The sequence below is a fragment of the Erithacus rubecula genome, assembly GCF_903797595.1.
Source record: "Erithacus rubecula genome assembly, chromosome: 26".
Taxonomy (NCBI): Eukaryota; Metazoa; Chordata; class Aves; order Passeriformes; family Muscicapidae; genus Erithacus; species Erithacus rubecula.
The window spans coordinates 443958-471787 of record NC_136678.1 but is presented as its reverse complement, the minus strand read 5'-3'; the positions used below and the strand labels follow the sequence as shown (position 1 = coordinate 471787).

At 51.9% G+C, this 27830-nt stretch overlaps 1 protein-coding gene across 10 annotated transcripts; it reads right to left on the bottom strand.

The window, feature by feature from the left end:
• Positions 1-103: 103 nt before the first annotated feature.
• On the bottom strand, positions 104-24821 carry TMEM183A (transmembrane protein 183A). Of its 10 annotated transcripts, none has more exons than XM_079327151.1 (8): positions 24653-24821; positions 23825-23914; positions 20786-20941; positions 18496-18655; positions 16937-17117; positions 13698-13778; positions 12902-13057; positions 11677-11966 (listed from the first exon to the last, which is right to left on the bottom strand). In XM_079327151.1, exons 1-8 carry the CDS (start codon positions 24747-24749, stop codon positions 11781-11783), a joined length of 1107 nt encoding a protein of 368 aa, XP_079183277.1. In that variant the 5' UTR covers positions 24750-24821; the 3' UTR covers positions 11677-11780. The 10 variants fall into 10 exon arrangements, with proteins under 10 accessions (XP_079183274.1, XP_079183275.1, XP_079183276.1 ...); XM_079327143.1 differs by having other exon boundaries at positions 18496-18652; XM_079327144.1 differs by lacking the exons at positions 11677-11966; positions 12902-13057; positions 13698-13778; positions 16937-17117 and adding exons at positions 111-1782; positions 3472-3613; positions 3911-4037 and having other exon boundaries at positions 18496-18652.
• Between the last annotated feature and the right edge of the window lie 3009 nt (positions 24822-27830).

Here is a 27830-nt window from a genome sequence, read left to right as displayed (position 1 = left end):
TTTCCCTGGGAGGGCGGGAACAAGCAGCGCTGGTGGGAAGTGCTGCCGGGCCGAGCTGATGGGTCCATCTGGTGGCTGTCGCTCCCGATGGGCACTGGGAAAGGGCCGGGCACCACTGGGAGCTTGCTGCTGCCATCAGCCTGCTGAGCCTGCAGGGTGAGGGCTTTGGGGAGCAGCAGCCCTAGACCTTCCCCTGACCCCTCCAGGAGCAGCTAGGAAATGGGATCAGAGAGGAGGGAGATAGAAATCAAGAGTTTTGGAAAAAGTTAGAAAATTTAAGCAGGTAAAGTGTGGAGAGGCTGCCAAAAATACTACTGCCTGATTACTTGGTTAGTTAATTAGCTGATTAGGTTTGCCTTATATATCATCCTCCCCAAGAGGAAAGGTTTTCTACTACTCCCAAGCCCCTTCCCCTTCCTGTGTCCCATCTCTGGCTCACTAGGCCATTCCCCAGCAGGCACATCTTGATGGGCCCCGCTCCTAGACCCATCCACAGCCCACACCAGTGGTTCCTATCTCTACAGACACAGGGCAGTGGGAGTCAATAACTTAATTTCTTATCCAAAATAAGAAAGTGAAAAATAAAGGACCTCTGAGAACCAAATCCAGCTGCTTTGACATCCTCCCACAGGTGTTGTGCTCAAATGCCTGCTGTGGTCCAGATATCAATGCTCTGGATGATGAGCCACTCGCTCTGGTTCTGCGTCACGCGGATCCTCACACACTCCACGGGCCCAGGCAGGACCCTCTCCAGTCCCTGCTGCTCCAGGATGCCCTTGTTAAAGGAGCCCACGGGGACGTAGAAGGAGCAGTCCCAGCTGTGGCCTCGGCGCTGGCCCAGCTCCAGCAGCCCTGCGTGCAGGAAATCGCCTGGGCGCTCCGCGGAGCCCGTGCGCACCCGGACACGGCTGACTCGAGCTGGCTGCTGGAACACAATGGAAAAAGTACTGCCAGCTGCTGGGTCTTTGCCCCAAAAGTACCCCTCTGCCGAGCTGTAGGCCTTGAGGGGCTCATAGTTCTCAAAGATGGACATGCTGGTGTACAGGGATGCCGGCGGGTTGTCCGGGACATCCAAGGCATCGGCCTGGAAATCCTCGTCCTTTAGCCGGTTGAGAGTGCCCTGGAAGGACGAGTAGAGGCCCATGTGCTGGAAGAGGGATGGCTTGAAGCGGATCACGTCCTTCTGGGTGAGCAGTTGGCGGAAGTGGACCAGCAGCCAGTCACAGGGCATTTCCTGGTAGAAGAGGAGGAGGAAGCAAGCCAGGCGAGGAAGGTCACTGGAGCGGTAGAGCTTTCCAATGTAGCCCAGCTTGGAGAATTCGAGGGTGGCCCAGTTGGAGCCCTCCTGGGAAGCCAGTGCCTTGCGGATGGCGGTCAGGAATGACCTGGCGCTCCACACATCATCCTCGATCATCAGGTAGTAGGAGGAGAGGTTGGCAGCGAAGGCGAGCAGGAAGGCGTAGTCCACGTTCTGCTTCGAGCGGAACCTCACCCGCTTCTCTGCATCGTTGAAGTTCCTCTTCAGGCCTTCCAGGGTGGGGTAGAACTCAGGGGGAGCGTGGATCAGCAGGAGCTGGCCCAGGAGGATGCGGCGAGCGAAGTTCTGGGTGACGGTGGCAGCAACGCGCATGTTCCAGCCAGGATCGGTGTCAGCCAGGTGCACCACCACCACCATCTCCTGCAGCTCCTCCTCCGTGGACTGGCTGAAGAGGGACTGGAGTGTGGCCAGGAGGTAGAAACCACGTGGCCTCTGCACGGACGCCATTCCCACTGCCAGGAATTCTGCAAGGCACAGGAAAGGCATGAGCAGGCAGAGGGGTGACCTGGGATCGCCACATGATGTTCTTCCCTGCAAGATGTAATGAAAGGGCTCCAAAAACCTTTTTCCATGGCCAACCTGCAGGGGCACTGCTGTCTGTAACCCGTATCTAAGGCAGGTGGATCCTTCCTGAAGCTGAAGCCTTCAGTGTCTCAGGAGGAGCCCAAAATTGGCCCAAATGTCAGCAAGAGGCAGGCTGAGGAGGTAGGGGCTCCTCTGAAGAAATATTCCTGAAAATCACCTTAAGAAAGTCAAACCCAGGCAAGTAACAGTGAAGAGAGTCTATAATGCAGGAATGGCTTATTGGTATGGCTGCATGTCTTAGGTTGCAATGCAAGAAGTAATCAGAAGTATGTATTCTATCACCATCTGTTGAAACCAGATGGAGCAGTGTTATTTATCTCTTCCATGACCTATCCCCCATAACTCTGGGGGGGATATCCTCTTTTAATGGGCCAGCTGTTAAAACCAGTGCTCTTTATCTTTTCCACAACCCATCCTCCCTCCAGGAGATATCTCCTGTTAATGGCCATTGAGTCCCACTGCATGACTGAGAAAATTACATCACCCCACTGTGAGATGCTCCAGCCAGGGAGAGGAGCCAAGCATTTCCTACCTAGATAAAATCTGAGATTTGGAACATCAGAGCAGCCATTTTCCACTGGAGTCCCAGAGGAATACCAGGCCCATCTGCACCACCTCTGGACCTTCAGAAGAAAACTATACCCTTCTACAGGACCACTGCAACAACAGAACCACATCTGTCACTCCAGGAAGATGCAGCCACCATTTAATCAGACTGCTACCAACACCCTGACTGACTGATGGGGTGTCAAGTTGCGTTCTGACTCAGTGGGTTTTTTTTTTTGTATTGCTGTATTTTAATTTTCCTAGTAAAGAACTGTTATTCCTATTCCCATATCTTTGCCTGAGAGCCCCTTAATTTCAAAATTGTAATAATTCAGAGGGAGGGGGTTTACGTTTTCCATTACAAAAGAGGCTCCTGACTTCCTTAGCAGATGCCTGTCTTTTCAGACCAAGACACTGCACATCCTGGAAGTGTTCCCCACTCCACACCTCATGAAGATGCACCCATACTGGGATCAGGCACCTTCTGTCCCCCCCATAGCCCAGCAGTGGCTGCCTTGGTTCAGCTTCTTTTGCTGCTGGTCGGGACAGCACCATTCCTGTGCTAGTTCCAGCACAGCCTCAGAGGTTGCCCTAAGCTTCCTCCCAGAGGATTTGCATGGGAATTGCTTCTTGTGCACCTGTCCAAGAGCTTGGCCCACTTCTCCCACACTATGGGCCTGTCCCAGTGGTCCAGCTCACCATCTCCCCTAGAAGCTCAACTCTGGGGAGATGGGATCTCTGCAATCCTCCCCAGAGAGGTCTGAGAAGCCCAAAACACCCATGGTCACTCCAGTGCAGAAACCTGAACCTTGCATGGAGCATGTGGAGTTTCCCCAACTCCTCCATCCCCAGAGTGAGCAGTGAAGGCTGTGGAGGTTTTGGAGGACGTAGTGGGCAGGTCCCCACCCAAAAAGGCTGGACACAGCTCCCTGCCCCAGCAGCAGTGAGGGGGCAAGTCCATGCTGGGACATGCAGCTGTGCACACCCAGCTGTGCAGACCCAGAGGGTCCAGGAGCACTCACTTTTTCGGGAGGCCGGGGAGCCAGCGAGGAGCTGGTAGGAGACGTTGTGGAGTGCAGAGAGCTCTGCTGTGTCCCTGAGGATGCGCTGGGCTGCCTCTGGCTGCAGCAGGATCCTGTCAGGAGCCAGGCCCCTGAACTCCACCTGCATGGGAGCCAAAGGCAACCAGGTCACATCCCAGAGCACCATGCAGCAAGCAGGGAAGACAACAGGGAGACCCAGAAGCAATGGGGAGCCCCTGTCCTGCCCTCCCAACTCCAGGATTCAGGGGGGTCCAGCTGCCCAGGGCAACCCCAGGGAGAGGAGAAGGCAGAACTGGGGGTTGGGGGTGACATGGGGCAGGGAAGAGAGCAGAGCTGAGGTTGGGGTCTGTGTGGGGTAGGAAGGGATAGAGGATGTTCCAGTGGTCTCTCCAGTGGGACATCACTGGCAGGGACTTACCTCCAGGGGATCCTGTTCCTGCTGGCTGTCCCCATAAAGCAGCAGGAGGAGGACAAGGAAGGAGGCAGTGAGCAGAGCTGTGAGGGAGCGTTTCAGGGAGCATCGCATGGCCCCTGCTGCCTGAGGCCTGGGGAGAAGGGACATGTCAGGGCACAGCCTGGGCAAAGCCACCACCCCCTGGATGGGACAGCGCCTGGATACACCCCGGGGACTGCCCCCTGCCCTGCACACCCACATCACATCTGAGGGCAGCCATGGGGCATCAGGGGACACTTGTGCACTGTCCCCACTGGATAGGCAGGGACATGGACACCCCAACCTGACCACAAGAAAATTAACCAGGTATAAAATCCCTCCAAACCAGCCCCAGGACACCTCAGCTGTCCTGGGGCACCTCAAGCAGCACCCCAGACCTGGAGGCAGAAGAAATGCACATGACAGTGATGAAAAACTTTCAGGTTGTGGGGACACCCCAGGACCAGTTACCAACACCCCAGGACTTGTGACCAAGCCCTGGGAAACACTCAGGTGTCAAATGGGCCCAGCTGCTCTTCCAGCAGTGTGAGGAGGAAGCAGCTTCTCACCTTCCTCCAGGCAGGCACCAGCTCACACTGTCCCAGCTTCATCCCCCGCTTGGTATGACATGAAAGATGTCCCTGAAGGGACAGTGGCACCTTCGAGGAAGTTGCAGTGACCTTGAGATATTTTACCTTGTAGAAGAGGTGTGGCAGGAAGCTAAAAGGCTCCTGTGTTTTTTCCATTTTAAATATGACAGTGCTGCCCTGGAAGAGAGGCAGCTGAGCCCAGGTGAGTGCCCAGCTTGACAGGGCAAACATCCTCAGCCCCATCTAAACTGCTCACAGTGCCTTGGCTGGGCTTGGTAAAAGCAGCTTTGAATGCAAATGTGGAGGAAAAGTCCTCCTAAGCCTTCCCAAACTAAGGCTGAGCTTCCCAGAACTGTGCTCTAAACAATTTCCTGCCCCAACCACCGCTGTGCAGAGGATGCTCTGAGCCCACCCTCGGGCCCCACAGATTGGAGCACCTGCTGGGCTTATTTTAAGGAGAAAAATCCAGTTTCTGTGCCCAGGAGTCCTTTGGTGGGGGCTGTCAGCTCCTCAGGAGGCTGGTGCCGAGCAGGTGCCCTGGATCTGCTCGGCAGCCACTCCGTCCTTGGAGCACTGACCCCGCCCAGAGACACGGCTCGTTCTGTGGAGATAAACACTTGGAGCCACAGAGCCGTGCTGCCAGGCGGGGCAGGACTGACTGCTGGCAGAGACAACAAGCTCCTGGAGCTGCTCAAAGTCTGTCTAGGTCCCTGCAGAGAGTGGGGCTTCACCATCCCTTACAGCTCTGGAGACATTGGGGACCTCACCAGCTCAGGGGGGAGCAGTATTAGGGATCTGCCTTGAGACACAGAGACATCACTCTGATGCCACTCTGGATTTGCAAGCCTGGACATCTGGGATCAACAGCCAGGACCACGAGGCGAGCTGGGAATGGCGAGGCTTGGCCTCATGTCCGGCCAGGCATTTGACCACTCTGGGTGGCCAATGGTTTTTCTGGCTGCTGGGGAATGTCTGGCTGCCAATGGCCCATCCTGCATAGAAAACAAGATCCTGCTAAGCACCCCCCCTCTCACAGGCAGCAGCTTCACCCAAGGAGCAGGCAGCCCATAGGGTACAGGGGTCACAGGCACAAAACAGAAGGTATCGAGCGCAACCCCATCATTAGCTCACTGATTGGACTTTCAACTTCTGTCTCCATGGAGGAATGAAGCAGCCCAGGTAAGTGGGCACAACCAGGGGTGCAGCATTCTCCTGCTCCAGCTCAAAGTGCCTCCACAGAGTATCCCTGTCCCCACTCTCTGCTCCTCATGCACCTTCCCCACAGCTCAGCACCCCACTGCAGATGTCCCCAAAAGCCACATCCCTGTGGGGACATTGGCCAGGAGTTGCTGAGAGCCACTTCCTTAGAACCAAACTCCTCCCCAGCCACAGTCCAGGGCAGGGGAAGAACACTCCATTCCCAGCCTCAGTCCCACGAGGTTTGGAGGAAGCTCCCGGTGTGCAGGCAGCTCCAGCTGCTTCCGCCGGCACTGGGGACAGCAGGGCTAGTTGCACAAGGAGAAGGGAACAGCCAGGGCTACCCTCCCACTGCCAGGAAAGCCATTCCATGCTGGGGGAAATGGAGGCACAGACTCAGCTGCATCACCCACGAGGGTAAACACCACCTCTCCTGCAGTACAGCTCAGTGCCCCGCCCTGCGGGTGCCCGGGATGGAAAAGGGTGGGATGGAACCTAGCACAGAAATAGGTGGGGGACACTACCAATTGTGGCACCACAGCGTCCCCCATGGGCAAATTGTGGCCATTAGGGGCTGTGTGGGATGGGGGCTCCTGGGCCAGGGAGTCAGGCCAGGGTCTGGCCCCACTGTCCGTGGGTGTCTGCTCCAGGGGTTGCCCTGTTCCAGTAGCACACGGCTCCGGTGGCCGAAGCTTTCGGACAACTCAGGTGTCCCACAGAACAGGGGGATCCCTGCAGGGAGGGACACCTACACCGATCCTGTCTCCACCACTGACAGCTGGGGAAGCCCCAGCCCAGCCCCCTGCCCTCAGCCCCGGCTCCCCAGGCACCCTCTCCCATGGCAGCAGGAGATGGCTCCCGGCCAGCTCTGCTCTGGACGCACCGCCGAAGGCACAGACTCACGGGTGGGCGGCAGCCTCGCCTCTCCGGGGTGCTCGGCCCTGGCAACTTCCCGGGGCTGGCCGGACTCTGGCTTCTCGCTCGGCAAAGCCCCACCCCGAGTCCTTGCCTGCCTCCCGCAGAGGAGGAGCGTTCGCCGGCGGCCTCTGCCCCAGGAGCTTCGGAGCAACGGCCAGGCCCGCGGGAACACACCTGGGACGAGCCAAGGGCCCCCAGCCCACCGTGGGAACTGCGGCAGCCCCACGGACGGGCATCCTAGGATGGCATCAGCTGTGTCCCACCCACTGACCCCATCCTCACAGGCAGCTCCAGTCCCCCGGGCAGCACCACACCCCTCTGGGGATTCTTGTGCAGCCTCAGCATCCCAAACTCGGGCACGAACCCGCCACTTCACTGAGCCAGGAGCTAGTGACATGGACCTGGCACAGCTTTTTGCCCATTTGTTTTCCAGGTCCTGTGCTGAGGTGGCTAAAACCTCTAGGGCTGCAGAGCCAGAACTGTACACCTGGCACCCTGGATCCTACCCCGGATGTAGCCCCAGGACAGCACAGCTTCCCCACACACTCCAGCTCCTCACTGAAGCTTTGGGCATCGCAGCTGGGCTGGGAATGAAGCCCTTTCTGATCCCAGTGAACCAACGTGGGCCACATAGGGCTCTTCCAGGGCTCGCTTTGTTCCCAGCCCCTCCACCCTCCAAACCTTTTCTCCCATTGCTTCCCTCCTCCAGACCTAGAGCAGGAACATGGCTCTGGAGCATCCACGAGTCACCAATCGCATTGCTTGTTCCCAGCTCCCAACCAGATCAGCTCCTTCCCACACAGCAACTCACCCATAGCATCCTAATGAAGAGGAAGCTTCTTCCCTTCCATTCCACCCACAGAAGCGTGGATCCCACTCCTTCTCTCCTTGCTGGCCTAGACCTCTCTTACCTTCAGGGAGGCCTCACGTCTCTTGCCAAGCTCCATCTTCTACAAATCCCCCATGACGACTTCCAGCCCCAGCTGCTCCTCATGGGAGCACATGGAGCCTGGGACACCTCTGCGAGAGAGGTCCAGTAGGGCAGGAAGCAGCTGATGGTGCTGGGAAGGCAGAACAGACATGCCCAGGCTCCTGCATCTGCTGGCTTTCACTTTTCCTACATCATTTGAGTTTAAATCCTTACATTCCTATGGTGGGATGGCAGTGGCTCTGCCCCAGAGAGGTCCCAGGGGCTCAGTGGGGACACCCCACCTGCAGTGGAGCAGGGGCAGTGTGGGATTCCCACAGGGACAGGGGCTGGAGGACTCCAGGAGGCCAAGGGAGCCAAGGTGGTGCAGCCCAGCAGAGCTTTGCTGCTCAGTGGCCCAAGGTAGAAAGGACTGTGGGGTTTGGAGGCAGCTGCAGGAGGGGGAGGACTTTTCTCACCACAGCTGCCCCTGACCCCCACCCTGCACAGGAAGGAAACCTGGTCCTTCCTGCCCCCACAGAAAGGAAGAGGAGGAGGAGGGCTGTAACAGCCAGCACAGCCCTGTGTCTCCAATGCTCAGGGTGCAGCAGCCCTGCCATAGGAATAGCCAGCACTGCCAAGGGCAGCAGCAGAACCACCAAACTCCCTGTTGGTTCCCATGGGCTAGGGCAGGATTTGACTCTCTCCAGACACATCCACGAGCCTGCCAGGAGCAGGAAAGGAATCCACAGCTAGGACACAGCTTCTGGTGTCCAGACAAGCATCCTGGGTCCTCTTACCACCAGAGCAGGTGCCACAAACCCAGGCTGAGCCAGTGCATCCAGCCATCCCTTTACACTGTGGAGCAAGTGTCAAATGGTGTTTGGGTGCTGAAAAAGGGTCCCTCCACCTGCCCCTCTGTGAGGGCCACAGCACAGCCCCAGTGCCCAGGAAACCAACCAGAGCACAGCAGCTTTGGGTGCCAGGCTCAAACCTCCCTCTGGCCCCCAAACCCAAACACACTCTGCTCACCAAAATATTTCACCAGGGGTAACAGGGAGGTGGCTGAAATGAGGGTTTTTTGCATATTTTTGTTTGCTTTCAAAATAAGCTGAAGAAGCCAGGTGCAAAGGCTGCTCTGAGAGTGCCCTGTGGCTGCACAGGCACACTCAGCTCAGGGGTCAGGGAGGATCAGTTCCCCCAGCTGGGACCAGAGGGGAGGGGCTGGGATGGGACAGGCACAAGGGGACGCACAGCAGGGCTCAGCCCCTTTTCCCAAGCCCCCCGGCCTCGCCTTACCTAGCTTAGCTCCTGTTGGACACCGGATCCCTGACAAGGACAGGAGCAGGGTGAGGGTAGTGGCCAAGTCTTCCTGTCTCCCCTAGGAAACCAGAGAGCCAGGCAGGATCTGTTTACAGCCCTTCCATTATTCAGGAGCATGACAAAGCAAAGGTAGAACGGGGCCTCACGCAGCAGGAAGAGCACAGGGAGAGCCACTGTGATGCTGATCTGGGGCTTCACTTCCACACCCCCAAGGACCCCTCTGAGCCATGTCCTACAGAAATGAGTGAGACCAAACCACTGCCACTCCTGCTGGTGCACTCACTGCATCCCACCCTGGAGGACAATGAAGAAGATGCTTTTTTGCAATCAAGCTTCATGAGAGGCTGGCTCAGGGGCCAGGGTGTAAATACCCTGCTCGGGGCTGAGCTTCAGTGTCACTCCCTCACTGAGTAAATCTCAGCCCACGGTTCAGCATCTGTAAGGACCAAGGGGAACACCTGCACCCTTCTGCACCTCTACACAGAGGCAGAATCCGCCTCCACAGCATCCCGGCCACCCCCAGCCTCTCAACATGGATCAGACCAGGTTCCCAATCCCTGCCAGCACTGCTGATCAGCACAGCTCCAGCTGTGGACCACCAGAAGCTCTGTAAAGGAAAAAACTGAGAATTGTTCTTGTACATTTATACATTGCAGCCTAGAAAAAGCTTGGCTGGGGAGGGGCACCTCTGGCTTAGGGGCATCTGTCTGTATCTAAATACCCATATTTGAAGCCAGTAAGTCTGTTGGTAGCAGGAAACATCCCATCTACCTGCTTCCTGCTGCCACAGCCTGTGCCACCCACTCCAGCTGCACTGCCTGCGATCAGCCGGGGAATTCTGGGAGTTGCCAAGCACCTCTGCCCCCTGCATTTGCCATATGCCTGATCAGAAGGTATTCCTGCTTTGCCAGATGGCAGGAACACACAGCCCTAGGAGCTGTCCTGTAGCTCTGCACAGGAGCCAGGGCAGGGCCCAGGCTGCTGTTCCCAGCCCCTCTCAGCTGGAACGGCTCCCCACAGGTAAGGGCACAGCCTCACACACACACCAGCCTGCTCCACACTCCTGCCATCAGCCTGAGCCAGGAACCAAACCCCTCTGCTCCCACCCTCCAAACCCTGCAAAAACAGCAACCATCAGCCACATAGCCCTGGCATCATCATGTGGGAATTTTCAGGAAAACAGCCTGAACCACAGTCAGAACCAGGCTCTGAGTAAGCAGCACCTCCCTCCAAGACAACTGGAAACTGCAGCCTGACCACATCTCACTGCCTGAGCTTCACCACCTGTCCCTGAGTTCAGTGGTGTTTAATCCCATAGCAAAAGCAAGATTGTTGTCCCCCACTGCCCTGTAGCAGCCTCCTTGGGGATGGAGCCCCTGCAGCCCTTACACACAGCTCCAGCCCCAACCCTGTCCTGTCACTCCTGCACCACAACCACAGCATAGCCCAGCTCTGCTGTCATGGCAGCACCACAAGCATAGGGACAGCACATTTTTAACTTCAAAACTTACCTGGTGGCATCAAAAGACATTCAGCAGTGGTGGAAAGGGGAACTGTGAGGCAGGGGCTGTCCCAAATGTGTTTGAAGTCAACGTGAAGAGCCTCCAATACAGGTCCAAGGTTGGGGCAGATGGTCCTTAGTGGTGATTTACAGAGTGGCAGAGGCACATGCAAGAAACTTCTCCTGGTCAGCTACACCAGGGTCATGTGGGTTCACAGAATCACTGGATATTCTGACTGGAAGGGACCCACGAAGACCACAGAGTCCAAACCGAGATGGCAGAACTCCCTCTCCTTCAGGAGCTTCACTGAACATTTTACATGGGTAAGTGCTGTTCCTCCTGCTTGGGACCAGATGTGATGTGCAGTAGGACTGAGGAGCTGGTATCTGATAGGCAGCAAAGCTCAGTCCAGGGTCTGTATCTGCACAGCTGCTCCGCTGCCCTGCAGTACTCCTCTGCACCTCCCCAGGGAGCCATGTGTTCAAGTAAACCTCCAGCCAGGTCCATTCTGGTCAGACCACACTCCTGAGAGGCCCAGCCCCTGCACCCCTCACTTCTCAGTCAGCCCAGAGCCAAAGGAAGTTTCAGGGTTGCTTCTTCCTCACAGAAATCAACTTGTTTAGTCAAAAACCAGATCAGTGGCTGCTTGGGGGTTTTCAACAGGAAAGATTTCCACACTGCTCTTTGAAAAGAGTTGAGTCCTCCATCACTGCTCTAGCCATTTTTGTTTATCCCCTCCTCTCCCTCCCTGTTTATGGTCTCTGAAAATCAGCTTCTGGTTTTAAAAGTTTAAATCTTCTTTTTAAAGAAACACCAGTGTGAGAACTTGAGTACCTTTACATTCAAATGAGACTTTTGCCTCACAACTCCTCTTTGAAGTAATTCCTTTGTTTGATCATTTATGCCTTTTTCTTTCCTTTAAACTCAGATTGGCTGGGCTGGCAATTAAGGTTATTGTTGATCACTACTGTCTTGCTCACTGCTTCTCAGACACTGAAATATCACACTCTGCATGAACACAATCCTCCTACAGTAAAACAAACATGGATTTTTGTTTGTAAATTGTTCCCGGAAAGCAAAAGAGAAAGTTCTTGGAAAGCAAAACCTGCTTCTTCCCGAACAAGAGAACACAGGACCACTTTGATTAGCACCAAAAGGATTTTAAATGAACAGTTTCAGGGAACTTCTTCCAAATCATAAAATGTCAATTTTACATAAAAGTGTGTTTACAAATAGTTTCTGCTTTACACTCAGCTCTGCTCATTACTGACCAGAAGTTATATACATACAAACTAGCTCAGCAGCTTCAACCACTTGCAAGGAGACTGCAGAATTTATTTCAGAAATAAAAATACGATTTCCTGGTTCCTAGAAATTCTCTTCAGCCAGATTCAGGCTCCTCCAGCCTCAGGTGAGCACTAAGCCTTTGGGGAGAAGGGGTACTGTGGGTGCCACCAATCCAGGAGCCTGACACTGTGCACAGGGTCCAGTACCACCTGCACCCCCTGCTCCACACGCGGCTTCTTCCCGTTGCGCACGGGCGTGTCCTGGAACATCAGGCGCACGCGGTGGTGCCGCATGTCCGTGCTCACCGAGATGGAGAACTGCAAGAGAGGAGACCAGAGCTGCTTCACAAGTCACAGTGGCCAAGAGAGCTCCCAACACAACACTTCTAGACTTTATAAATTCCTCTGAACTGTCTAAGATGTTTCACAGTCACACTCTCAAAGCTACAGCACTGGATCCAAACGGGGTCTCTGGCTGGAAGCCCCAAATAATCACTAAGGGTTATAAAAGAACACTGGAACTGTCTGGGCAGTGGTGGAGACACACCCCTTGCAGTGTTCAAAAGGCAAGATGTGGCTAGGGGTGAACACAGCACTGCTGGGACTCCTAAAGGTCTTTTCCAATTTAAGTAATTTTATGAGTCTGATTCTAAGTTAACCTGGAAACAAGTGGTTGTCAGAAGTCTGGAACTCACTACCCAGCTTCTAAGTGAGGCAAGACTGAACCTCTCCTGAGTACTTGCCACTTCTGAAACCCCGACTCCCAATCAGGGACCAAACACACATTCACATTTGCTCATGTGGGATTTTCCTGTCAGAAATTATTGTCATAAAGAGATATTTTGCTGTGAGGGGCACTCTTCCACTTGTGCTGCTGTTTCCTGTACCTGCTGCAGTTGTGGTAACTGACACTGCACAACCACAGCTCCTGGCAGATTCTCTACATCCTTTCTATTCACTGCAGCAAACAGGGAAGAGCTAACGGAAATGGAGAAGTTAAACTGAGATTCTGAGCATTTCCTCTCTTTGTTAACCATATGATTCCCAGGACTGGTCTGCTGATAGAGCAGTAAGATTTATACAGCCCAAAAGAGGCACTAGGTGGGATTCTTGGGATTGTCCTGTGCAGAGCCAGGAGCTGGGCTTGATGATCCCTGTGGGTCCCTTCCAACACAGGAGACTTCAGGTGCCCTCTTCATATCCTTACAGGAACCTCATCTGCAAAGCCTGGAAGCTTTCTTCCTTCCACTCACCAAAGTGAAGGTCATGCCCATGACAATTGGCACGAAGATGAAGTTGAAGGTGGTGATCTGCAGCAGGCAGCAATCCTGATCAGGGTTTGTGTGCACTTCCTCATACTGGATTGGGGGCTGGAGACCTTTGCAACACTTGCTCTTTAATCTGGGAGACTTGAAAGAAAGAGAGGCTGATTTAGCAAAGCAGGAGCCTCTGCTGGGTTTGGCTGCTCCTCCCCAGTGCAGCCTGCCAGGGTGTCTCCTCCTCCCCAGGTGTTTGGGCAAAGTGTCACATTAACAACAAAATGCCATCACTCAGGGTGGGAAATTTTCAGGACCATTCCTTTGGAGGGGAAAGCTGCACAATTCCCATGGTTGCCTGAAATTACTGGCTTCTCTTCTCCCAAGACTCACTACTGGAGGCTTTCCCTGGCAGTGCTGGAAGTCTTCACTTTTCTGAGAAATCTTGGCAATGGCATAACAAGAAGTTTCAGATTTTGGTCAACATTTTGACCACTGCAGGCAGGCAGCCTGGATTTTGGTAACAATCAGTAGTGACCCTAAGGTGAGATTAATTGGTGTAAAAAAATGATCCACATCCTATAGCAGGGAAAGGATACCAAAAGAGGAAATAAAAATGTGGGATTCTAAATGTCTTGGTACCACAGACTGAAAACTGAGTGTAGTTCCACAGCGTGCTTTAGTTTACCATGGGAATCAGTTTGCATTTATTGACTTAATGGACAAAAAGTTTCCTTCCCTATCTCTCCTTCTACTTCAAACAAAAGTCACAGCTGATCTGGTTCTTTCATACCTGCTTTTTGAACTTGAAGTTGAATTCCCACATTGCTTCTTGTCTGTTCCCTACAATCTTTTTGCACCAGAAAAGCAGACACTGAGGTGGAAAAAAAGAAACACAAAATTATGAAACCCTTAGAAGCACCACTTTAAGTAAGTTTTAACAGATTATAAAGGCTTCCAATTGCAAACACAATTACATAGGAGCTATTAGGAGCCACTTATTCAAATTAATTATGTTCAAAGAATCTCTCAGCAGTGCAGATCTCCCAGTTTCAAGCTGGCCAACTCCTCATGCAACACGTAGTCCTGATGTGCCAAACAGCAAAATCCTGTTGTGCCATTTGTCCCTTTCCTAGGGCAGGAATGAGTAGTGCAGATTCACTCATTCCCTCCAACCACCAGCAACTCCCATTAAACTGGGTTCCAAAGAAGGTTAAAATGAGGAACAACAGAGAACAAACAGAGTAAGGATTGAGAAGGAAAGGATCCAAAGGGAAATACAAAGACCACAATATGAGCTATGAGGTGATGGATGAAGAAGTTCCTAAGCCACTGTGGTGTCAAATGGAGACCTTAGCCTTGCCATCACCAGCACTGACTGTCATTGTTTCAATTCCAGAACTACTGCCAGGACAGCACAGTCTGACTAACCATCTATGTCTTTTCAAAAGAAAAAGAGAAACCAGCCTCAAACAGCCTCAGAAGTCACCAACACTGCCCTCCCACACAGACATACACCAGGACATAACCAATTTCACTTGGTTATCACTGTGTGAGCCACAGGCTCCTGCCCAGGAGCTCACTAGAGCAAGAGGCTCAGAAGAACTCCTGTAGGAGGGAAATCCCTGCCTACCAGTCACAATACAAGCAACCAGCCTTCAACAGCCAATGAAAGTACCTGGCAAGTCACTCCCTCCATTCCTCAAAGCTTTTCCACACTACAGATGCCAGCCCACCACAGCTGGCCTCATCTTTCATCAGTGTCAGCAGGAAAAGAAGAAATAATGTGGGTAAAGAGAACTCCCTGTCATCCATACACAGTCTCTCCTGAAGAGAGGCCTGACTGGGTTGTGGGCAAAGCACACATTTAACTTCATTCCAGAATGGAGTGATCTTAATAAAATGAAGCCAGAGGCAGTCTCTACCACAGGGACTCTGAAGAAGCCAAAGGAGATACAAGATCCTCTACTTCAACTCTGAGTCATACCAATAAACAAGAGCCCTTAAAGGACTTTTTTTCTCCACAATCTTCATGAGGTGAACAACAAAGCTCTGTGGAGTAAAGCTCAGAAACATGCATGGAATAACCTCCACATAGGAGGAAGCAGCCCTCAGGTTTTTTCCAGTAAAAACATTCTCCAGATCTTCTAACTCAGATAAGCAGCAGATGCTGCTGAGTTGAACTCCACCTTCAGTGGCATTTGTAGTTCACCTGCAGACAGCCTGGTCTAGCAACCTGTTTGGTCATGGCAAGTAGTGAAGCACAAAAGGTCAGTACCTCCTAAGGGGCAGAGGATGTCGTCCTCGGGTCAGCCGTCCTGCCCTTCACACGCGCCGTGCGGCTGCCGCTCCGCCCAAAATAATGGGGTGTCTTTAAAGGGCAAACACCTCTGCTGACACCATAACGGCTCCAGTGTCCCACACAAGCTAGGCTAGGGAAAGAAAAAAGGAAATTAAAGAGGAAAAGCTAGGTTGGATCACACCCGGGGCTGGGCTCTCCTCTAGCCACATGCAGTTAAGGTAGGTGTTGCTGTTACTGTCAGCAACCTACAAATGTACAACCAAAGCCCAGAAAAGCCAGAACAGGGGGAGGCAGTGCCAGGTCCTCCTCCAAACCCTCTGTGCTGAGGACTTTCTGTGCACAGTCACACAAGTGGAGCTCAGAGTCCTGCAGTGCAGTAGTACAGCAAGACCAGACTCAGGATGGCTCTCTCATGCTGCAAGGGGTTAGGTCAAACCTCTAATGCTCTGACAAAGACTCATTCCCATTTAATTTCCTTTTTTAAAAGCTGAACAATGAAAGACTGCATTTAAAGGATGCTCCTCCAACATTTTATACAGGAGAAGCACTAGCAGTGGGCACCAAAGCCGTTATGATGTCACCAGGAATCCTCCCAAAATGCCGACCCTGCCAGCACCACCTCGGGGTTCCAGCTGCTACAGCCATGAGCAGTGGGAGCTTGGGCTCAGGACTACTGGAATTTCCTCAAAGTGTCTTGCTTTTTCGGTTGGTAAGAATGAAGATCCCCAGCCTGGGGACTCAGGAAGAGAACGAGGAGCTCTGGATGCAGAGCCATGTGCTTTTCCCTGTGCTGCAGCACCATCTCCTGTGTGCTGCTGGATGCTCCCCGAGCCTATGACAGCCTGTGACAGGGAGAGGAAGGAAGAAAGGTGGGATGTCATGTACAGATAGATGAGGCTCCTCTATTTTGAATAGAAAAGAAAGAATAACTCCTCAATTAAACCCACTTCAGTTTGGTTCCAAAGACCTCATTTAATCTCATTTGAGGTTTTTGACCTTGGATTTGGAGGGTGCAGAATTCACATTGTTGCTTAAGCTGCTCTCAGAGTATTGGCCAGTTGCAAGTTAAAACCAAACAAAAGACACAAAGGCATTTCAGAGTTAATGGTCAACAGCAATTAAAGAGGAAGGATATGCAAGTGCTCCAAGCTGGGACAGCCCAAACCACAGACAAACACCTCACAACCAAACACAAGTGCAGCCCAGTCCTAAAGCAGACACTGGCTCTGCACTTTTGCCATGCTCACACCAGTGTCACCACCCTCCCTCACCCATGCACCAGACCACGGGTCGTGAGAGGAAAGCAGGGTGACACAACTCCTGGCATCAGTGTCACTCCTGAGCTCTCCAGAGGCCTGTTACAGAGAGAAGATGTACTCTGGCAGACAGTGTCAGAATAAAGCAAAACAGATGAAAGCTCATCCTATGGAGCCTTGTTCAGAGAAGGGGAGAGCTGCAAACATCCCTGGCAGTTCTGACATCCAGTGAAACCAGGGCCCTTTTGCTGGTTAAAATGGGGTAGTGTAGGATTAGGCAGAGCAACTCTACAGATAAAAGTAAGCAAAAAACTTTTACAAATCCCACTGAGAATAACCAGTTAGCGATCATTCTACACCCCAGCTTCACTGGTGACCATCTCTATATCTGTTTTTCTTCTAGAAAGAAAAAACAAACCAAACAGGAACAGCAACACCTCATACAAATCCCAGTTGCTGAGGGATGCCACTTACTCTGGAATTCTTTAAAGTGCTGGGAGTACTGTCGGGGATGGCGGGGTTCCTGGAGAGGCGGGCGGCAAAGGGCTCGTACATGTGGAACAGGGAGCGGATGACGCAGGCGCGCAGGCAGTGCAGCTTCTCCATGGACTCGGGGCGCAGGCGCAGCGGCAGGTACACGTCCAGGCTGTAGTGCCTGCAGAACCACAGCCGTGCTGTCAGCTGCGGGGCACAGCCAGGGACACAGCCGTGCCAGCAGAAATGCCACATCTCAACGGCCACAGGACTCGGGCAGCCAAGGGCTGCCAGGGGCTCTGCTGCCCACAGGACACCACACGCAGCCTCAAAGCCCTGACCCGCACCAGCAGGCTCCCAGCCCGCACACCCTGCCACGATTTCCAACCATTCCTAGTCTGTCCAGAGACCAGCTGGGGATGTAGCTGCAGGCTGCACAAAGGCTGCACGTTGCTTCAGGTTCTCAGGGACTCCCAGCTGAGCTGACTACAGCTCTCAGCACTGCCTGAGCAGCCTGAATGCCTGCACTCAAGGGCTATTCCTTGATCACTTTCCAATGGAGCCTTTGCTAGGGAATGTCACACTAAAAACCACGGGTGAGGATGACCACAGCTACTCTCTACTCTGTGTCCCTGTTGCTTGTGCCTCCTGAGCAACATGTAGAGCTGGGTAAAGAAAATGTTCTCTCCTGAAGGAATATCCCTGAAGGATTTATATCCTTTTTGTCCTCCTTGCTTTCACTTACTCCTGTCACTGTACAGGTGCAAAATGCCCCAATTACAGGGAGGTAGCTGTGGTCAGAGCTTGAGGCAGGACAAGTTGTTCATCAGTGATGCTTGTCTTTCAGCACTGACCATGTCATACACACTTGGAGAGATTGATATACACAAGTGTTGGACCATGGCAAGCAGAAAAGGACACAAAGCTCTGAGATTTTACAGGGAACATACAGGACTACACCACAAAGACCCATTTCCAGACCCAAAGCAGATGTAATACTAGAATCTTACAACGGTCTGGGTTGCAAGGGACCTTTAAGCTCAGCTCATTCCACTCCCTGTCATGGGCAGGGACATCTTCCACTATCCCAGGGTGCTCTAACCTTGCCTCGGACACTTCCAGGGATGGGACAGCCACAGTTTCTCTGGGCAATCTGTGCCAGGACCTCACTGCCTTCACAGCCAAGAATTTTTTCCTAACATTCAATCTAACTCTGCCCTCTGCCCTCAGTTTAAAACCATTGCTCCTTGCCCTGTCACCACCCACTCATATAAAAAGTCTCTCTGCCTCCCTTTTATAAGTCCCCTTAAGGTACTGGAAGGCCACAGGGAGGTCTTCTCCAAGCCTTCTCTTCTCCAGAATGAACAACCCCAGCTCTCCAAGCTTGTCTTTGAGGGAGCAGAATATTCCAGAGCCCCCTGCCAAGAGAGGCCCACATCACCATGTGCAAACACAGGGCCCAGGCCTACAGGGAATATATTCCCTTATTTCTAGCTCTGCAGAGAACTGCTGTCTACTGAAACTCCCACAACCAGTTTAAAAACCCTCTAGAGTCTCACCTTCTGTAGAGCCTGGTCCAAAAGGCAGCAGTGCAAGTGACAGTCCAGGCTTTCTTGCAGATGAGAGAGAACCGGACGATGTCCTCAGGGCGGATGTAGGAAGCCAGGAGCAGCCAGATGTCGATGGGATATTCCTCTCCTCCTCCCCCTTCGGCGTCTTCTAAAGGCAATGAGGGTGTATTAGCCAAGGACATCCCATCTGCACCAATTCCCACCATGAGACACGTGCTGCACACCTGGCAGCACAGCTGGGCCTCTTACTTGCACACACAGAGGCAGTCCAAGCCCCAGTCTGCACAACCTCAGTGGCTCCCCGTTCCCACCAGTGTCTGCACAGCCATGACACCTCCCCTGAGCTGGACACTGCCACTGTTATTCCTGCTGCACAAGTGGGCAAAGTGGCAGATTCATAAAGGAATTCAGGCTGAAAGGGTTCTCTGGAGGTTTCTAATCCAGCAGCTCAGCTGAAAGCACACAGAATTAGGTAATTTTGTTCAGCATCTTGTCCAAGTGAGTTCTGTGTGCAAGGATGGAAACCACAAAGCCTTTCTGGACCCCATTTCAGTGCCTGACCCTGTTACAGCTGAAATACCACACTGAAGTTCAGAAATAAAAATTGGATATCAAGAGACAACTTTGTATAAGGGAGGGCCAAGCTCCTGCATTTTTAATCAAAAGCACATATTCAACAGGTCACTGAAATTGCTTCACGCTTGAAGCAATGAAGACCTCGATCATTGATACTGTCAGACTTGTAAATTCTTTGTTCCAGTGGCCACAATATTTTGGTAGGAGCTCTGTTAAGGAAGGGAAATTTTGGTCTGTATCTGGCAATCAGTTGTTTTTCTTAAATCTCTTAATTTCATTAAAGTTTCTTGGATGGGAACTTTTAATGCAATTCAGACTGAGACAATGGCCTGTTTTTCCTCTCAGAGGTGTCAGAACTGCTCAGCCAGAACCGAGAGCTCACACTCCTTTCATTCCTGAAGTGTTTTGTAGAGTACACCATATGTTTTTCCACAGACACTGCTCCAATTTTAGGAGTAAAATATAATTTTAAAGAATGTAAGTAGATGAACAATACTGAACATTAGGAAGGTTAATAACAGAGAAGGAAAACACAGCAGAAAAGCTGCTGTGAGTTCTCTGGCATAGAAGAGGTGTTTGGGAACTTGAGGGTGCCAGAACTAACCCTGAGACAGCAGATTAATACAAAGGGCAGTTCTTTATCCTCATGTGATACCTGCTAAAGAAAGCTCTGGATCACTTCCCCATAGCACTTCAGATTTATGGCAGGCACACCCACTCTGCTGCTACACTCACTCTGCTGGTTCAGCTCTGGCTCAAGAAGCCATCAAACTCCACACTGCTGAACTCAGAGGACAGCCAGAAGCATCACTGTTCTATCACCATTTTTCCCCCCATAAACATGTAGCAGATACAAGACAAGGCTGTGGTAGAACAGGATATTGTCTTCCCAGAATCATAGCTCCAGCCACTCAGATATTATTTTGCCAGGATTCTGAAGGATGCCTTAATAAGAGAGTAAACTCTTAACTCCCCAGAGGAAGTGCTGCCCCCTTCAGTCTGTGGTGGATGATCATGTGCTACATAAATTGCTATTAAGCTCAAGAAAACTGGTTAAAATTTTCTTCTCAACCTGAAACCAGCCTGTTACTAGAAACTTCTGCAGGGTTCCCCAGTCCAGCAGAGCTGTTTGCTGCTTACTGTGTTGTTAATGGATTTCTATGGAGTTGCACAAAGTGTAAATGCTGAAGGATACATCTCCCTTGAATTAATGTACTATGATGCACTCAGGATTAAATGCACTTCCTTCCTGGAAAAAGAGCCCTTTAAACCCATTTGTAACAAAGCACAGCCTTGGAAACACTGAAAACAGAAGTTGTGTTTTGCCATCAACTGCATCATGGACACCAGCACTTCAACCCGAAAGCAAACCTGCTGCCACCACCCCACATTCAGTGAAGCAACACAGCTTGCACAACTCTGGAATAGCAGTGTTTGTTTTCCAAGGCTGAGGGATATTTGCTAAAAACAAGGAGTTCTCAGGTTCTGATTTCATGCCCCAGGCTCTGCCTTTATGCAAATACAGTGACCAAGTGCCAGCACATTTACAAGGGACTAAACCCTTGGTGTTTCTTTGTGCACACACAAATTCCAGAACCCTCCAAGTGCCCCATGACCATCCTGTAAATCCCCAGCATGAGCATCCCCCATGCAGGACTTGCAGCAGGAGCCCACAGAGCCCCAGGAGGGCAGGTGACCACACCTTTGTGCCTTTTGCTCTTCTTTTTCCTTGAGGCAGCCCTCCCGTTGATGCTCTCCTTGGTATCCATCTCATCACTGCTGTCACAGGACTCTCCTGACACGGAGAGAACTTCCTCAGTAGGGACACAGGACGCTTCCAAACCACACAGGGATTTTACTGAAATGAAAAACAGCAGTAAGTACAGCAGCAGAGAGGAAAAGGTGATCCAAGTTCAGGAGATGCTACAGTCGAACCACTGCCTTAAAGCTTTCTGGTGAGTGACACAAGCAAGTAAATCCTGAGCTCAAGGATTACCTTGTCAGGGAAAGATTAGCAGGGGTGAGTGAATGGGAAACATAATCATTCAGCTGCTTGTTTTAAAGAATGAACAACAAGGATGATTACCAGCACATTATGCAGATCCCACTGGTTTAGCTGAAGCTATTTACAACTCTAAATAAAACAACAGGCTCTTTCTAAGGGGTAACTGGTTTCCCTGAATAGCAGAGCTGCCTTGCATGGCCATGTTCAGCCAGCACCTGCTCTGAAACTGTTTTATGAGTGTGAAGAAGACTCACTCCTTTTGCAGCAGGACAAACATCCTGTGGCTGATGATGCAATCCACAGGGGCTGGAACTCAGTGTCAAGTGCACAGGGGTTCCACTCACCCTGGAATTTAGTGAAAGGAAAGACTCTGGCCCAGTGAAGCAAACAGCCAGTTGAGTCAGCTGGGATTTGGGGTTGGTTTTTTTCTGCAACTGAGGACATGTTTAGACATATCCCTGTTCAGAAATACTGTTTTTAAAACTCAGTCTGTAAACTGAGGGCTCATTAGGGCAGAAAAAATCCACATGTGAGTCAGTAATGACAGTCTTGGAAAAAGAAAGGTGTGGTCCTACATTATAGCTCTGTGAGGAACTGCCACAGAGACAGCCCTGCCAGGGCAGCACAACGGCTTTGCAAACAGGCTGTGAAATTCATTTAAGAGCTGAATTTCAACCCAATACCCTGGGTGAAGAATAGAACATGACCATGAGGTCAGAGGAGGTTTACAGTGTTCAAGCTTTTCTACCCAGCACAAACTGAAGCCCAGGAAGGTTTTATACATTCCAGTTCCAGTCACTGCAATCATGAGAGCCACTGAAGAGCAAAATGTGCTGGTTGAATCACAGACAAGAGTAGCAGAAAAACAAACAACAACAAGAAGAAACTCAACGTAAATTCAGGTGAAAAATATTTTCATTTCTAGCCACCAAACAAGGATTTTAAATGAAAAGACAGATGGAAAGACTGTCTTCAGACAGGGGTTGACTCTACCCACTGACTAGACACACCTCAGTGCTTTGCTAAACCAGTTCTACCTCACTTTGCAGTTTGTTCTGTAAACTGGATGCTTTCCTGGCACCTGGATGTATTCACAGCAGTTGCTTCCCCTACTGCCAAATCCTACTGCACTCTCCACACAACCTTTTATGGGTAAAAAGAGAGTGAAATAGGTGGCAACACAAATGACAATGAGTTAAGACACCAAATACAGCCAAGTAAGAGAGGACAAAACTACAGGGACTCAAAGTGGGGTTGAGAAGAGTCCACTCCACCCTGCTAAGGAAAAGTCAAACTCTGAGTCAACAGTACGAGTGCACTGAATAGTGAATGGCTCCACTGCAGTCCTGCAGAGGCAACCTCTCTCCACCTCACTGCTGTAATCCTCCCATCCTGGGTATTAGAACGGGGAGGAAAAAAGCCCAGAAAAATTCCTCCTGGCTGCGGCTCCCCTGCCAGTGAAGCTCCCATGGGATGCTCGCTGTGGAAAGTGCCCTGCTCACTGCAGTCACACCCAGCATGGGTTTACTCTGAGCCAAGCTTCAGGAGGGCAGCAAGGCCAAAGGTTGGAGCTCCTGTCCCCATGTGTGGCACCCCATGATGCACAGATAAGGCTGGGCCAGATAAGGCTGCAGCAGGGTCATGGCTGGACCAGATAAGGTTGGAGCATAGCCCTGGGGCTGTGGAGGAGAGATCCCGAGGATCCCTGAATCTGGAGGGGAAACCCCTGACACTGCACTGCAAAGGCCTGGGAAAGGGGTGGGCAGGGAACTGCTGTGACCTGGAGTCACCAGGATGAGGTGGAGGTGAGCCAGAAACAGCAGGAAAGGGGACAAGCTGGATGAAGCAGGTGATGCTGGGGGCAGGGAGCACAGAACACCAGCAGTTTCCCAGTATGACGCTGAAGTGCCAGACTTTGCCTCAAGGAGACAGAACACAGATAGGTGAACAGGAACGGGAATGGCAGGAGGGGAAGCCCCAAACAAAGGAGGCCACAAAAGAGGGAAGTGCCCTGATCTTAAAAGCTTGAGAAGTAGCAGCTGAAGAGGATGTTCATGAACAGCACTGTCCCTGACAGGCACTCATACCAAGTGCATACTGTCTCCAACAATGCAGCAAACCGAGTTTCCCCTTTAAGAGAAGTTCAATCATGACTGTCAACACAGCAACATCCACCTCCAATATGTGTGACCCGCTACATTTAAAAGGCCTAAACATCACCACTTCTCAAACAAGTGGGGTGTGTTAGCTCAGAAAGCTTCCAGATGAGGAGGAAGTAGATAACAAAATACTGCACTACCTTTCCAGGAAAACTTGTTTACAGAGTTCACCAAAAAAACAGCAACAACCTCCCAAGACCTCCTTGCAACACATTTGGCAGAATTATCATAACCTTACTCCCCCTGCAAAGAACTTCAGCTGCTAATAAAGTTATCTACAGTTTTATATGTGGTAATAAAGTAATAAAGACTTTTATCATGTTATTTTCTGCTTCAAGCAGATGACGCCCAAGCCTTTCCATCTCAGGCATTAACAAAGACTCAGCAATTCTTGCAGCAGGCTTTCTGCAAAATCTCCAGTCTAAGCCCTTAACACCTGATTGTCTACAGAGTAGCACAGGCTCATTTTCAGTACTAAAGTACACACATTTTCCCAGTTTAGGGAAGAGGAGTTTCCCATGTCATGCAGAGGTCAGCAGGCAGTGTGGGGAAGGCTGGGCCCCCAGGGTAGACTCACCTTCCTGCTGCACTGCATTGGCCACAGCTTTCTTCACTCGACCAGACTTCACAACAGCTGGATCTGAGTTGGCATAATCTGCCACCGTCACTGCAGAGAGGGGGAAACAGGGCTCAGAGGGACTACAGATTATGGGGAGAAGGGCTAAGAGTCATCATGCCTAAAGGGAACAATCCTCAGAGGAGCAGAGGCTTGAGGAGATGCACAAGCAGGAAAATGAGCCTCAGCAGAGAGGTGCAGACCAGCAGTCCCCAGCAAGTCTCTACCCCAAACCATCGGCCTGCAAGGCTCAGGGGACCCAGGCCCCTGCCCAGCCCAGTACAATTCTCCTTCTCCCACCACTTCAGCTAATGATAATCCCATTCTCCCTCGAGCCTGGCTTATCCTTTGGTCCCAGGCTCCTCCTCCACAGGCAAAGAGGTCTCATTTCCACACATTCGTCCAGATCCCCACTGGGGGATCTCTCCTGGATGCAGCTCCCTGCCTGCACAAACCCGAGAGGGTCCAGCTCACTCCTAGGTCAGACTGGAGCCTCCCCCTTCCCCTCATCCCCCCTCACCCAGGCCAAGGCAAGCCCCTTCAACTACCTCCTCCCTCAGCCCCTAAAGTAGGCCCAGGCCTCCTCTCCGGCCTGCACCAGCAGGGCCGAGCTCGGCGCAGCTCACCTCAGGCTCGGCTCCTCAGGCCCGGCTCCCCTCGCAGTCCCCGCTCCCTTCATCAGCCCCGGCCCCCCTCATCAGCTCCGGCCCCCCTCATCAGCCCCGGCCCCCCTCAGCCGCGGCCCAGGCCCGGCCCCGCTCTCCCGGCTCAGCCCGGCCCCGCTCTCACCCCGCTCGGAGCACACGTCGTCGGCGCGAAACTTGAGGCGTTTTCGGGCGCCCCTGCGGGGCATGGCGGCGGCGGCGGGGCGGCCGCGCGGGGCCATGTCCGGCCGGGCCCCGCGGGGACAGCGGGGACAGCGCCACAGCGCCCGCCCCGCGCCGCGTCAGCGCCGCGACAGCGCGCCGCGCTGCCGTCAGCGGGGCTGCGGGAGGGGTGCGGAGCCGCCAGGCCTGGGGAGCCCCGCAGTGCGCACAGGAACCCCAGAGGTGGTTTTCACACCCAGTACTGAGGGTCCCTGAGGGTCTTCCCGTCCCCAACAGTCTTCTCAGTAACAGCGCTTCAGGAGATTGCCCCTGTTTAAGTCCTCCCAGTAACGGGGGTCCCTGGGGAGATCTCTCCTGGTAATGAAGATCTGCGAAGTAATTGCTGCCTCCCAGTAATGGGGGTGTTTGAGGGATTGCCACCTCCCAGTTCTCCCATTAACAGGGGCCCTGAGGGGCTTCATCCCTGCCCCAGTCCTCCCAGTAATGGGGGCTCCTAGGGGCATACCCTGCAGTACCAAAGGTCTGTGAGGCAACTGTCCCCTCCCAGTAACCGGGGCATTTGAGGGGATCCCCCTGCCCCACACACCAGTGCTCCCAGTGCTGAGGGTCCCTGAGGGGAACAGCAGCCCCGTCCCTGCAGTCACCGAGGCCTTTCAGGATGCTGCTCCCCAGTGCTCCCAGTAGTGAGGGCCGCTCAGTAAGTGGGTCCCCCGTGCTCCCAGGAGAGTGGGTCTCGGAGGGAATTGCACCCAAGTCCTGCCTGTAACAAGAGCCCTGAGGTAACTGTGCCCCCTTCACCCTCCAGTCCTGCCACTAATGAGGGGCTCTGGGACAATTGCCCTTCCCACTCATCCCAGCAGGGAGGGTCTCTGAGGTAACTGGACCCCCAGTGAAAAGGGTTCTGAGGTGATTGCAGGCCCCCCAGTGCTCCCAGTAAGGAGGAACTCTGAGATGATTGTCCTGAAGCATACCCTGTTGGAAACAATGGAACTTTTAAATAATAATTTTAGCTAATGGTTTTAACTAACTTTTAAATTAATTGCTTTAATTAATCATAACCTATATATAAAAATTATAAATAGTGTGTTATTTTTTAATTACTCTTTGCCAGCGTTTAGCAAAGTTTCCATGAGCCACTTCTGTAGGAACACAGAGTGGGAAAACTATTGAAATTAAAGTTTTGATAAACTTAGTCTGATATGCTTCAATGAACAAAGCCAGGGAGAGAAGAACCTATTGGTGAGGTTGGACATCTGGAATATTGAATTTGTGAACCATGAGGACATTTTGCAGAAACCTGAAGATGAAGAGATGAACAAAGACTCCACCTATGTGCCAAAAGTTCCTACTCTTCAAAGATACTAAAAAGACAAAAAGGACAGACTAGTTAACATAAGAAGTGAGAAATCAGTAACCAATAGAGGATAGAATAGTATTAAATGAGAGAGAGTTATAAGAGAATTATGGAACTTAGAACGAATGAACTTGGCTTTGCTTCTAAAATTGTGCAAGTTTTGTAGTTCTGTCTGTGAAAATGTTTTGTAGGTCTGTCTGTGTGGAGGTTGGAACTCTGTTGGCCACACACACTCTGGCCAAGACACTAAAAAGACAGGGTTGGAGGGGTTTTCCTGGTGATCAGAGGATTTGGAGCACTCCCAGGAGAACCCACTGAGCAGCGCCCAAGCACAGCCCACAGCACAGGCTCCCAGTGCCACCCACCCCTCTATGGTGGGAGCAGCGATGGGTGGCCACCAGCTGTAAACTGTATTTGCTATTTTTTAGGGCTGAAATGAGTGTTGAAGCTTGCTGAAGGAGTGGTGCCACCCCATGGGGGAGGAATTGGTTCCAGGGGATCTGCAAAGGGAAATCCTGAGTGGCAGCCCAGGGTCTGATGGTGATTTCAGGGCCTGTGTCCCCCTGCCATCACATGGGGATTTGGGCACTACCAGGAGCTGGCTGGGAGTCCTGCCCAGTCCCGGGGTAAACTGGACAGGCTGGTGGAAACCTGCTCCTTTCCTATGGGGTTTACACAGTGACCAAAGAGCTCAGCCCTGCCCCATTCTCCCTCAGTGGTTCTGAACACTCCAGAGTGCTGCATTCCCACTTGTGTCCCTTTGCTACAAAAATTATGGGGAGGAATGGAATGACAGGGAGATGTTTTCACAGCTGTGTTGTCAGCACTTGGGCCTCCCCAGAACAGGATAAAGCATGGAATATGGACAAATCCAAGAAATCCACATTCCTTCTGCTTCTCAGGCATGGCCAGGTGCTGGTCTGTCCATAACCTCCCTGCCTGACCCTATTTCTCTCAGCATTTCTTAAACACACAAAAAATTTTATCAGCAAGGAACACATTTGATTGAGAAAACTTCTGATCATCCCAGGCAGGAAAGGAGATTCCTTGACAGAAAGACTATTCCTAATCCATCTGTTTTTAAGGCAATGGATACAAATTAATGTGGATGGCAGTCAATAAACCAGATCCTGGTGCTGCTGGCTGCACCCACCTCTTTACTTGAAAATGTTTTCCTTGGATTATCCTATTCATCATTGTTATTTGAGAACTGTATCACAGTATTATTTTTTAAAAGTGAAGATTGTCTTGGCTTAGAAAACTCTGGCATGTGGAGAAGAGATGAAATGTTCTTGGGATTGAAGGCAGTTGTTCCTGAGTTTGGCTGGCGGGTGGATCCAGCACATTACCTCCTCCTGTGTGTTGGAGGCTTTTATTTGAGACCTCCCCAGGGTCATCCAGCAAAAATCCTGAGGATGAGCTCGATGATGAGCTCGATGATGAGCTCGATGTCCTTCCTGGAGAGGGGAAGGTGCTGCTCTGTGATGCTGCTAGTGATCCCAGTTGTTCCCAGTGTGGTCACAGAAAAGAGCTCCTCGTTGGTAGGCCGGGTGAACACCGCTGAGGGATCCCAAATGCTGTACCAGGGCTGTGCTTCCAAGGCTCCAAAATTAATTCTTTGTTAAGGATGGGCAGGATGATGGAGCAGGTTGGGCTTTTGGCTGCTCCCGCTGAAGTTCATGGGCGCCCTCTGTCTCAAATCCCATTTATGATACTGAAGACTATCCTTGAGGTGAGTCCCTTGAGGAGGTGACACATCTCATCCCCCCAGGGCTCAGAAGTGAGC